This window comes from Drosophila novamexicana, unplaced genomic scaffold (genome assembly GCF_003285875.2).
Source record: "Drosophila novamexicana strain 15010-1031.04,08,12 unplaced genomic scaffold, DnovRS2.1 tig00000121-arrow-pilon, whole genome shotgun sequence".
NCBI classification, from domain to species: domain Eukaryota; kingdom Metazoa; phylum Arthropoda; class Insecta; order Diptera; family Drosophilidae; genus Drosophila; species Drosophila novamexicana.
This window is the reverse complement of record NW_020824773.1, coordinates 2166696-2180323: the sequence shown is the minus strand read 5'-3', so window position 1 is coordinate 2180323 and position 13628 is coordinate 2166696. Positions and strand designations below refer to the sequence as shown.

Sequence of the window (13628 nt, the reverse complement as noted above, 5' to 3'; positions counted from 1 at the left end):
ATTATCATCGAGTTCTTAGACTCTGGCAATACTTTTCTTGTGTGAAATATAACCTTGAAGTGTACATATGTGGTGAATGAGTCATGGAATACATTTTATATCTGCCAGCTCAGTATTCATACTATACACATACACAATACTCTTTATCTGATATTCCTCAGAATTGCATGGATTAACATTTATTTGGTACAAATTGCATAAATTAACTTTTTATCTACAAGCCTTTTTCATTTGTAATTGCTTCATTATCAAAAAAACTAATTTTTTTTTTTATATTTCATTTTTTTAAATAAAATATAAAAGATACTCAACTATACTGTATCTGGAACTCTAAAACATTACAAAAGATGAAGAATTATATGTTAAGAGATTGCTCAGATTATATTTCCAGAATTGCTTAGTTTTGTTTTTAATAAGAAATTAGAGCAATTTTTTATTTTGTAATGCATTGCTAAGCACTTGTTTATTATACGTCAATAACAATATAATTAATTAAATGTCATGCATATACACATGTATTTAACATTTAAACCATTTCCGTTCTTGAACAATAGCTCTGGACTTGTTTCAAGATAAGCATCACTCTAATTAATGTCAAAAATTGCTGAAGCGAGCAGAAGCTGCGGAACGATTTATCACGCTCCTATTGTGAATTTAATTCAATGAGCGTAACGAAAGCTTATGCTCACACCTTACTCTCTCACTCTCTTTTACACTCACTGTGAACAGCTGTTTGGCGCTCGCAAGCTTGACTCAAAAGCTTCGTCAGTTTTGCTGCTGTTGCTCAGTTGTTGACGGCGTTTCGTGCTGAGCAGTTGGCTTGAAGTTTTGGCTGGTGGAGACGGCGCGAGGTAAAGACCGTATACCGATAAAAGGCAGCCAATCGGGTGAAATCTACGACAACAACAACAACAACAACATCAACGGGTCGTGTCTTTTTTAATCAATGTTCGCCGTTCGGCATTTCAACGCATGCCAAAAGTGTACGAAAATTAGTGAGAAAATTGTAAAATAAATAATACCAAGTCAAACAAAACGAAATGTAAATAAATGAGGCCAAGCGATAAAAGAGAGTCGCGAATTATGGCACACACCCGCTTATAAATAGCCAAGCGGCCACAAAGGAAACGAAAAGTAACAAAACAAAATCAAAGCAACAAGAACAAAGCGCTGCAAAAGAACGAAAGTACACAGTGTTGAAATCCAACCAAAATAAAATTCAATTTGTGACAGGTAAAAGCAACAATTAAATTAAACTTAACTGAACCATTTCTGTAAGCATAAGCCTTAACCCAGTCAAAACACAAACCAGTTGCGTTTGTTACACATTTCGTCAGTGTTGGAAAAAAACGACATGATCAAAAAAAAAAAAACATGTTCGCGCATTTCACTTGACCAATACCCGTTGTCGCAGCCGCACGCATGCGCAACTGTCGGACCGTAGCTTGGCAGCTTTGGCTTGCAAAATCTGAATTACGGTATGCCGACGCCGACGCTGACGTCGACGTCGCCGTTGATGACGATGTCAAAGCTGTCAATGCAGCTGTTTCACTTTTCTTCTTTAGCTGTCAAACAACCGTATTGTTTGGGCCTGGCATTCTAAAGCTTCCTCGCGCCCTCTCTCTCGCACCCGCTGTCTGCGCTGCGCACTCTTTCAGCCAATTGCCGTTTGTCATGCAGCGCGCGCCATACGCAAGACTTCTTTGGGCCTGGTTACGCAGCGCTTTCATTTGTTTTAGCCGCCTTTGGCATTTCGGCCAGTCTTCTTTTTTCTGTCTTCGGTTTTCCGTTTCTGTTTCTGTTTCTATATCAATCGTGAGTTACATACAACTCATTCGGTAGCCGCATACTTAATTAGCTAATGCTTACTAAAATGAAATATATATGCATGTATATTTGGCTTAAATATAGGCCGTCAGCCAGGGCCAAGTTAAAGTTTCACACACTATATATACATCTGCTGAGAATATAGTAGAATCCACAACTGACAAAGCATGCAAATATATGGTCACACTGTAGACTGTGCTTTGTACGTGACTGCAATTTGTTTAATTTGAAATAATGTGCGGTATGTCGACTATTGTGATTCCGCATAAGTAATTCTCTTAAAAAGAAACTTTAATCTTTAATCATTTAACCTCATTATGCGATACATTTACATGTCGTTGTTTATTACTAACGCATTAGCTCGAAGAAATTGAATACTTTTTTATAAGCTTCCTGGATTCAAAGGTGCCCAAGTTAGCAATATAATAAAAAAATAATAGTTAAGATATAAATTAATAATTAATAATTAATAAATAAATAAATCAGTAAAAAGAATATATTAAAAAGAAATAATTTATGTATTATCTTTTATTTTATCTATTTTGTTTGTCAAGGCTCAAAACTTACAAAAATTTACAAGATTTGCATTAAATTGTTTTGTTTAAAAATTGATTATGCTCTTAATCATTTATAAATGTTTTGTTGTTGGGTCAATTTAGTTCTCTCTTCATAGAGTTAAAGTTAAAAATAAAAAGGCGGGACAGATATATCGAACCAGTGTCAGTTTCATCCAATATTATTTTCTTATTAAATTTTCTTCAAAGCAATTAATGCGAAATCTTAAACATCTTTGCCTGGAGTATAATTATTAACTTTAAGCTTATCAATAATAATATTTTGACAGCGAGTTTCGTATGACAGCAGATACCTTTCTTTATAAATGGAAAACTTTATTATGTGTTATGCATTTCCACACCGTGAAAATCACTTTCATTTTCTCTGGCTCTTAATAATTATAAAACATGAAAATTTTGTGACAAGCAGCGTGACGACTGCACCGTTATTTAATAGTAACAACAACAACAACAACAACAACAACAACAACAACAACAACAACAACAACAACAACAACAACAACAACAAATTCCAGCTGCATAATAGTTGGACCAGTCAGCGACTGGAACTGGGCTGTGTTTGGTATTTAGCACATTTCTCCAAAATATATTAAATAAAATTAAAAAAAAAATATAATTTCTAAAGAAAGTGAAAGTTTTTTTGTGTATTTTTTTTTTTGGGCGCGCACAAACTGTTCGATTGCGTTGCGGCCTCTATTGTTGTTGTTGCTGTTGCTGTTGCCGTTGCTGTGGGCAAATGGTTTTTTTGAATAATTACCTGGCCCCAGGGCGCGTGCATTGAATAAACAATGAAAAGGTTAAAAGGGAGCTATGGAGAGGGGGGGGGGGGGGGGGGGGGGGAATGGGGCAGCAAGCTGCACATATGTCAAATATGTTTTTGGTCGCGGAGCTTTATTTGGCTTGACCTCAAAAACCCAACACTCAGCTTAACGCCCTAACCTTGCCCAAAAACGTCACATCAAACTAGTTTGGTTTTGATTTTTGTTGTTGGAGGGGGGGAGAGGGTGGTAAACGGGGTATGTTTTTCCCAGCGCCCATTGAACTCGGCTTTGTGTTTGCGTTTGTTTTGCCTCAGACACTTTCGATTTTCGCACAAAACGAAATCACAAATCTGAAAAGCATGAAAACACACTTTACAATAAAAGTCGCCGCATTTTTATTTTTTCTTTCCTTTTTTGTTTTTGCGAACCCTACTATTTATTTCTTATTACACGCCATCCCATTGACGATTTCTCTCCGCGTCTTGGAGTCTTCGCGTAGGGGCCAATGCACTAGCAGCCCATGCGCCGCACCTCTCTCTCTCTCTGTCCCTCTCTTGGCCCACACACCGTACTCCCGGACAGCTGCCCCCACTACCCTGCTACCCCTTGGAGGGAGGACGTCTGGTCTTCTGTTTGGCCGGCATGCCAATTGCCAATTACCATGCGAGTGCGCAAATGTGCTGCGCGGCATTGAGACGCGCCGACAAGTCGACACCCGTCGCTGGCACCCCGTGACCCCTCTGTGAAGCCCCTGCCCCCAACCGTGCAGTGCCAGCAGCGAGTCGGTGACTACATTGAAATTATGCATAATGGGCTCGCACAATAAACACTCAAATGGTCTTAAGGTTATACGACAGATGCCACAAAAAAAAAAAAATGAAAAAAAAGAAGCAAACAAATCAATTTCTATAGCGTCTATTCGTAGTTTTTTTATCGTGGGTGTCATGTGATACTCACACGAGATATTATGAAAGTCAGTCTGGAAAAATCTTGGACAAATACAGAAAATTAATTTTATGATATTTTATACATATATCATAATAAAACGTATTTGTCTGCTTTTAATCAAGTTTAATCAAATAAATAGAAACAAGTATGCCAATTAAAATAATCTAATGTAGAAAAGAAATTTATATTCGTCATCAGGTGCATGAAATTCCGGAAACTACGTATAAGCAGCAAATACTTCAACATGATACTTCATTAATGATATTTTTATATATATTATTTTCTCGTCAGGCTTAATATTTTAAAATTAAATTTAATTAAATCAAGTTAGAGTGAGAGTTTTTTGAATGCAAATCGAAAATCCACAACTTACTTAAATATTCTACATCTTTAATGTTAAGAAATCTACTATTACTATCCCATTTATTCGTTCGTGAATACATGAATTTATTTCGCAACAAACTAAACATCGCACTGATTGGCACAAATTGTAAACCTTCGGCTATACGAAGTCCGAGACATTGTATTTATATGGATGAAGTGAATATACATTTGTTTATTTACAATCAATTCTCGGGTTTCGATTTTGTCATAATTTGAATGAAGTTGATTTAAAGAGTCAAAGCTAATTATGCGGAGAAGTGGAGAAATAAGTGGAGAATACAAAAGCTTGTTTAATTTGTGATTCCAATTATTAAGGAATAAGTTCTAGTTATACTTTTTGTGCATGATTGTGTTGCGCATACGCCCGGCTAGCCCGTTTGTTAGCTAAAACATTGCTAATTCCTCGCTGCTTGTTGGGGGTTGGCTTCAGCATCAATATGTCAATTTTTGGACATTGCACGTGCATCCACATTTTGACAGCACTTAAAAACTCGTTAACTGTAAAATGTCAGCCATGTTTAAGCACCCACAACACAGCAGACAACAGCATTCAGTCATGTCACATGGAGTCTGTGCGAGTGTGTGTGCGGGTGTGTGCGGGTGTGGGTGCGAGTGTGTGTGTGGATGCAGTCAACTGTTAATGGCCATTAGAGGCAACTGCAACTGCAACTGCAGCTGCAACTGCAACTGCTGCACGCTTGTGTTTAACAAGCGTGATTTATGGGATATTCGTTTGTTTATCTGTGACTGTTGCTCTCATTTTTATTGTTTTTGGTGTTTATTTTGGCTCGTTTGAGTCAACAAATGCCCAGCTTTAACTTATCCATCTAATTTACAGCTGCCCAAGATTGACATATTTCTTGCTGCTGCTGCTGTTGTTGCCTTCATCAGCTTCATTGGGCAAGAGACATTTGATAGTTGAACAGCTTACTAAGATTGGCCGCAGCTTCTTCTCGTTATGGGTTCTCATGGGTCTCAGCTTGTTGATCTCTGGATGTTGATCTCTGGACAAGCAAATATATGTCAAACGCCCTTATCAGCTAAATGATTTATATTACTTGCCTTTGTTATTGAGGCGTACATGATAAGCGTGCTTTTGAAATCTGGTAGCTAGAAGTGGAAAACAATAACAATTCTTCAAAAATTCGACAAGGCTGTGACTCCATTGATTGAAACACTTTACTCTGATAAACTAGAGCTGTTCAAAGAAGGTTCAAAGGGCAGTTCCTTGGCCTGGTCTTCGCTCTTATCATTGAGATTCGCATGCGCAAAGTCTGCCTATTTTCGGCTTAGCACAGATTTTATATTTTCTTATCGCTTAAGCTGCAAATGCTGCGCAAAAGTAAGCCCTGCAGGTTCGAAAAAATGTTCAATGCCTAGTCTTAAACTTCAGTTCTGGCATCTAGCTCAAAATTGTTAACTAAAGATAATAATAATAACAATCATAATATTAATTATAATAATAAAAACAACCAGTTAATTTATAGAAACTCGGAATTTTCCATTCTTATATTTTTTTAATAATAATAATAATAGTATTTTCTTTAATAATAATAGTAAATCAATTTATCGAATAATAATTATAACAATAAAAAATAAATCAAAAAAATTATTATTTATCGATTAATAAATATTAAAATCAATAATAATAATAATATTTAAAAAAATTTTAACGAAGCTCATAATTTTAATTTTTAATTTTCATCTCATTTAAACTACATTTATTGTTTTTATGTCTGTTTTAGTTCAAGTTCACTTATATTATTTTTGGGGGTTCAGGTTTGATAAAGAACCAGCTGGCTTCCTTGGTTTTTCTCGATATCATTGAAAGTTTCTCTTATCTTGCAATAACTTCTTATTCGTTCGCTTTTATATGCCAGCTTTTATGATTTTATCCTTTATATATTGTTGATAACTCTTGTATAACTCTTTTATACCGCTTGCATGCATCTCTTAGCCTTAAATCATAAATGGCCAGGTGCTTGCATAAACTGGTTTTCACTTCAGTAAATTCAAGCTTTGAGTATTTTCATAATATTTGCAAGTTTTCGATTTGTCAATATAAAAAAAAGGTTTTGTTTACAGGCTCGCAAGTCCATAAAAATTGAAACAACAAATTGAAAACGATTTTGGCTTAATTTATGCTGTGCTCAAAATATGTCTTGCCAGAGTCGAAGAGTCTGAAGAACGTGAATTGTCACGACGTAATAATATTGATGACTGCATAATAAACAAGAGTACACACAAATGCACACATTAATGTATATATGTATATATATATATATGTATTTATTTATAATATATCCCATGCTGGACAACATTTATTAACAAGTTGAACATAATAATGACTGTTCATATTTCCTTTTGATTTGGTTTTTGTGTAACGCACGCAAAATGTAGGTCAAGTGGCTGGCTACCTGGCCGAGACGAGACGCAGTGGTGGTGCTGGCGGTGCTGGTGGCAGCGCCACAATTATGACACAGGCCATGCCACAACGGAGATCGAGCCGGCAAATCTGCTGGCTCATTGCGGCACTTGTCGTGGCAGGGCTTACAGCTAGCGATGGTAAGTAATGGAGCCCGTGCAGCCGAGTAGAAAGTTCTAACTTTGTATATGCCCCGCCTTTCAGCTCTACCCTTCCTGTACACAAACGCGCGGACGCCCATCAACTGGACGCAGCCGGAGCTGGACGATTGGCAGGTGGAGGTGCAGCCGCGCAGCATATTGCCGCACGTGGAGCTGAAGCGTCATGCGAATCGGACCAACAGTCAGCCCGCCGATAGCGATGCGGAGTTCCTGGAACGTTTGCGGACTCTGCGCCAGAATCGCACCTCGCCGCGCATGCTGTGGTACGATGCAGCCGCCGGCGATGGCCTCACCTATCCGCCTTTCGTGGACAAGGCTCTGAAACTGTTCAATCTGAAGCAGGTGGCTTTCGAGATTGAGAACAGCGTCCTGTCCAAGGTGTCCTGCACGGCGTGCAAGGCGGGCGCCGGTCTGCTGCAGCACTACATCAAGTCCGGCAAGACGGATGCGGAGCTCATGAAAATGATTGCCCAGTACTGCACCAATCTCAGCATACAGAGCCCGCGCGTCTGTGACGGCGTCGCCCAGCTCTTTGGCAGCGAGGTCATCTATGTGCTGCAGCGCGTCAATCTGGGACCCGATGAACTGTGCAGCTTCATCATTGGCGACGGCTGCGGCGATGTCTATAATCCCTATCACGAGTGGGAGGTCGTCTTTCCGCCGGTGCCCAAGCCGCCGCGACTCTCGGAGCTGCCCATGCCGCTAGAGGCGGCGCCGTTCTTTAAGGTGCTCCACATCTCCGACACCCACTACGATCCGCACTATGTTGAGGGCGCTAATGCGGACTGCAATGAGCCGCTTTGCTGTCGCCTGAGCAGCGGTCGCCCCGCCAATCCAAATGCGGCGGCAGGCAAATGGGGGGATTACCGCAAATGCGACACGCCCAAGCGCACCGTGGACAATATGCTGGAGCACATAGCCGAGACCCACAAGGATATTGACTATATACTCTGGACGGGTGATCTGCCGCCGCACGATGTCTGGAATCAGACGAAACAGGAGAATCTGGAGATCATCAAGGAGACAGTCAAGCAAATGACTGAAAAATTCCCCGGCGTGCCCATCTTCCCGGCACTAGGCAATCACGAGAGCGCGCCGGTCAACAGTTTTCCGCCACCCTATGTCAACCAGGTGGACATATCCATCAACTGGCTCTACGATGAGCTCGACGTCCAGTGGCGTCGCTGGCTGCCGCAGAGCGTCTCCCACACGGTGCGTCGTGGCGCCTTCTACTCGGTGCTGGTGCGTCCCGGCTTTCGCATCATTTCGCTCAACATGAACTACTGCAACAACAAGAACTGGTGGCTGTTGCTCAACTCCACAGATCCCGCCACGGAGCTGCAATGGTCAGTCAACTAACAGGGATTTCCAGTCCGAAGAACTCCACTGACATCTACCATCTCTTTTGCTTTTAGGTTCATCTACGAGCTGCAGAGCGCCGAGTTCTCCAATGAGAAAGTCCATGTCATTGGCCACATACCGCCTGGTCATTCGGATTGCCTGAAGGTCTGGTCCCGCAATTTCTACAAAATCATTTCGCGCTATGAGAGCACCATTACCGCTCAGTTCTATGGACACACGCACTTTGATGAGTTTGAAATGTTCTACGATCCACATGATTTGAGTATGTATTTCGGTTTTCATTACCATTTAAATAATATTCAACACAATTTTCTTAAATTACTTTAAACATTCTTTAATCATTAAACGTAAAATTAAGCTCATATTTCTTACATATTTAAAAAATTAACGTATTCAATGTTAAATAACATTTTTCCATGGTTCTCGTTTTTGTTTACACTTTTAATTTTTCAAATGTTATGTCTACAAGGATATTAAATTTTCCTCAATTAAATAACATTTGAGATTTATCTTTAACAATTTTCATCTTTACCCAACACTGAATGATTATCATACAAACATAATTTCCTTTGCTTTTTAAAAGATTTTATCTTGTCACAATTCTTTTTGATATTTTTGTACTCATCCCATGTTTTTACTCTATTAATATAAATTAATAAAAAATGTTGTTTGAATTCTAGCGCATTCAAATAGCATTGCCTATATCGGACCCTCCGTATCGCCCTATTATGATCTGAATCCAGGCTATCGCATTTATTATGTAAGTTAAACAGAAACCACACTAAATGACGACAATTCTATCTACCTCTTAAATTCAGCATGAAATATTCAAAAATAATTTTTAAATCCCAGTAAGGAACATTTTCAAAGTAGAAACATAATAAATACTTTGTCAGCTATTAATCTAATTCACTTTTAGGTGGACGGTGATCACGATACAACGACGCGCTTGGTCATTGACCATGAATCCTGGATAATGAATCTGAAGGAGGCCAATCTATATGGATATCCGATCTGGTACAAGCTATATACGGCCAGAGCTGCATACAATATGAAGGCGCTGCGGCCCAGCGATTGGGACAAGCTGCTCAACGAGCTGACCGACAATCAGGAGCTGTTCGAGATGTACTACAAGTAAGCCAACAGTCTGGCAGAGGCTCGCGATTGTTCCTCAGTATTAACTATATGCATATTTTTTATGTTTATTAGAAATTACTGGAAAAACTCGCCGGCCCGACCCACTTGCGATGCGGAATGCAAGAAGCGCATGTTGTGCGATTGCAAGAGCGGACGCTCACACGATCGTCGCCATTTCTGCGCGGATGTGGAGTCCAAGATCGATGAGGGCTCCTCGAAGTCATGGAAGTCTTGGCTCTATCGCGGACTCAGCAATTCGTATGTATCGTAGTTGTTGCTGTTTGTTCTATTTGTTGTACTTTTGTTGGTGCTGGTTTGCGAACACTTTGTGCTCATTTGTGTCCAATTGTTCTATTGTAATTGTTGTTGCTTTTGTAGTTGCACACACACACACATACACATACTGTCTCATATAATTGCCACAAATAATTTCACACACTTTTATTCTCTCTGGTTTGGGCACACATTCATACAAACAGCGGGGAAGAGAACAACGTGGAGCCGGAGAGCACAAATCACGCAAATGACTGGGAATTTTCGGATGTGGTTTTTGGTACATATGGTTGAGGTCAAAACGAAATTGTAAATATTATCAACGAATATATATAAGTATTTATGTTTAAGCACTGACTAAAGGGGCTGCTGGTGTTGTTTTGTAAACCTTTAATTAATATTTATATTTGACAACATTAATATTATTAATATTTGACAATAAACTTTACAAGAATTTAACCTTAACCCGCACACATGCTTCCGGTTTGTTTGTGCCTATGTTCGTCTATCACAGCTATAGCCTGATTTCGTCCATCACCTACCTGCCCAAGTATCTGCTGAGCTATGGCTGAGCTGCCTTTCGGCCATGTCAACGAGTCAACCGCAAGTCAAAGTGCATCGAATCAGTGCAAATTACAACGTCTACGTAATAAGTTTACTATGTGATAATTAGTGCATAGACTAAATTAGACACGTATATGATTACTCTAAGGTTTACTCCACGCACGTCACAATGAACCTGCCCCTGCCCCTACTCCTGATCCTGCCCTGGCCGTGCAGCCAGCAGCTACCACCCGGACAGAGCCGCATCGGCATAGCTAACTTTTCTCACATCTAAACTGAGTCAATGAACAATAGTCATTAAATTAGTCGAATCATCGTCATTGTCGTCATCGTTGTCGCCGTTGAGTGGGCGTGGCAATTGCGACAGCGGCCAGCCCTGTGGGCTGGTAGCGTCACTCGCCTGATGTAGGCAACACAATATAACCCGTTGAACAAATTACTCAATAGTCTTTTAGACCTAATTAACGTAAGTTTCTAATACGTAAATAAAGTGCAATTATTTTAATGAGATTATAAAAATATTTCATCAGTTTTATTATGTATATCAAATACTTTAAAGACCAATAATATTTTATTATTAATTTTGCATTCTTTGTTTATAAATGAATATCTAAACCTAACGCTTCTTTTCAAACGAAAGCAGTGCTGTAAAATGACAGTTTTATTGGCGCTCAACAGCTCTGTTGGGTAACAGTTGCGCGAGTGCAGCAACAGAGCATTAACAGTAACAGCTGTTTTAGTATTAGCAATCGTCTGTTAAGTTACTTAACAGAAGTTTGCCGCGGTGAATAACTTGCGCGCCGAAAGTCACAAGGCGAATTCGGAGGTGACTTCACATTTAAAAACTATGGTGAATATTTTATTTTAACGGTTATTCTAAACAAAGCGTATTGAAGAATACTTGATAAGATAATTCTATTTAACAAATATAGATGAAAACAAGAAAGATAAGCTTTCTTAACGTCGAATATGAAATACCCTTACAATTTATCTAAGTTCGTAATTGCTAAGTTTGTATACATTATCTTGGAAAGCAGAACGCTTACAAATAATCGATTGTTCCCTATATTTTGCTTATGTATACGGATCACAGTGAAACAAATAAATGACAGATTTATCAGGATATCTTGATAAGCTACAAGTATGTTTATAGGAGAACTTCATTTTCGGTTTAATATTCCTATGGAAGCCGTATGATATATTCTGTAAGGGTATTCAGTCTTCAATAATCCACAAATATAACTTCTTTCTTATTTGTAATTATTTGTGTTTAATTTGTAAATTGTGCCGATTTCTGATAACCTGCATGGCCTCTTGGCTGTGCATTCAAGCGGCCAAGACAAGGTTAAGTCCTAAGGCAGAGACAACTGCTTTTGTGTGTGTGTGTGTGGGAGAGCTCATGCATTATCTGTCTTATTAGGTACATTTACAATGCACACTTTCAGCTTACAGTTAATTTGCGATGGCAAACAGAACGGCGGCCAGGACAAAGCCAATGGGCCAACACTATTAGACCACAATGCAAATCCGTTGTGATTGCTTCAGCTAACCAGAAGCCCAGGCCCGCACTCACACACGCAGCAAGCTGAGCAAAAGGACCGTCAGGAATCAGGTTTCAAGTTGTTTTTGTTTTTGTTTTTATTGTTGCTGTTGCTGTTGTTGTGTCAACCCGCTGCTTGAGTTGCGTGCGTGTTTTCCCGCATTGTAGATAAGACACGCAACGCAGCGCAGTCGACGTTGGCGTCGGCGTCAGCGACGACGTCATCACCTTGTGCCTGCCAATGCATGAGTGGGCGTTATGCATATGTGTGTGTGTGTGGGAGTGGGAGTGTGTGTGGGAGTGGGAGTGTGTGTGGGAGTGTGTGCTTGGCCTGTGCCCCGCCAGCTTGTCATTATCCCTTTGCCACGCATACACACACAAACACACACGCTGAGCAAGCAAAACAATTCCGTTTACATTTCCCACATTTCTCACACCCCAGCACACACACAGGCACACACACACATATAGTTTCGTGTATGCGTGTGTGTGTGTGGCGTGCGCCGCTTTTTGCTTTGCATACTTTTTGGGGCGCTGCTGCTGGGAACCGCACACATGTGCGACAAACAAACAAACAAACAAACAACAACAATGAAATGCGTGCAAATTTTTAGAAAAATATACAAACACACATCAGCTCAGAGCCGGGCATTATCTCATGCAGCAGGCGGCTGGCACAGAACGATGCCGCTTAAATGGCGCTTAACATATTTGGTTTTTTCCCGTTTTTGTTGTTGTCAACATTGTTTGTCCTGTTTGCTTGATTGTTGTTGCTGCTGCCACGATGAAAAATAAATTTGCGATTCGACAAAGCACTACTACACACACACACAAATACACGGCCACACACACATGTTAACCCATTACTAGCAATAGCTTAAGAGATTTTCAATTTTCTAAAACGAACTTTAACCAGTTAAAGTTATCGTTGGTTCGGCTTATGGTTAAAAATGATTTACTATATTATTATTATATATATATTATATTTATTATTTTATTCACAGCGTACTGAACCATCGTTAGAGATCCTGTAGAGATTATTTAGGCTGGGAAGCGTACGGGAGTACGCCAGTCTCTGTGAGTATTATAACAGCTGTGCTGCGCGCAGAATATCGGTTAGTAATGTTAAGGCAGACAATGCGTGTGCTTGGCAGCTGCACAAAAGTTGTTTTCATAAGCTACGCGTATAATTAATTTGTGTATTTAAATATTTATAGTAGAGTACAGGGTATGAGTGCACAGTGTATATTATATTGCAAAAAAATTTAAACCATTATAAATTTTGAGCTTTAAATCTTAAGCTTCAAAATCGGGAAGCAAAACAGTACTAAAATACTCTCTTTAGCTTGGTTAACAGAGTGTTTGAATTTAAACAAAACTTTTATTACAGAAAACAGTTACTTTAAACATCCACGTGCTTCTTAAGGTGTTTCGCTGTTATGCAACACTGCACCTTTCGAAAAATTAGATAAGCATGACAGTTCTCAACACTGGCTCGATGGCTCAACCACTAACCATACAATGCTCAACTTCACAAAAAAAAGAAGCTTTTGGCGTTAAGCAACACTGTGTTTGGCTGCTATTGCTGCTTGGCATGAATAAATTGTGTACTTTTAGGACAGTGTCAATGCGTTTGCACTTCATACAAATTAATTATATTTTTTAATGGCA

At 39.5% G+C, this 13628-nt stretch overlaps 1 protein-coding gene across 1 annotated transcript; it reads left to right on the top strand.

The window, feature by feature from the left end:
* The first annotated feature begins 810 nt into the window (after positions 1-810).
* LOC115757977 (sphingomyelin phosphodiesterase) lies at positions 811-10301 on the top strand. Its single transcript, XM_030698458.1, has 8 exons — positions 811-1233; positions 6896-7060; positions 7125-8427; positions 8497-8705; positions 9124-9203; positions 9363-9577; positions 9653-9838; positions 10060-10301. Exons 2-8 carry the CDS (start codon positions 6970-6972, stop codon positions 10145-10147), a joined length of 2172 nt encoding a protein of 723 aa, XP_030554318.1. The 5' UTR covers positions 811-1233; positions 6896-6969; the 3' UTR covers positions 10148-10301.
* The last annotated feature ends 3327 nt before the right edge of the window (positions 10302-13628 follow it).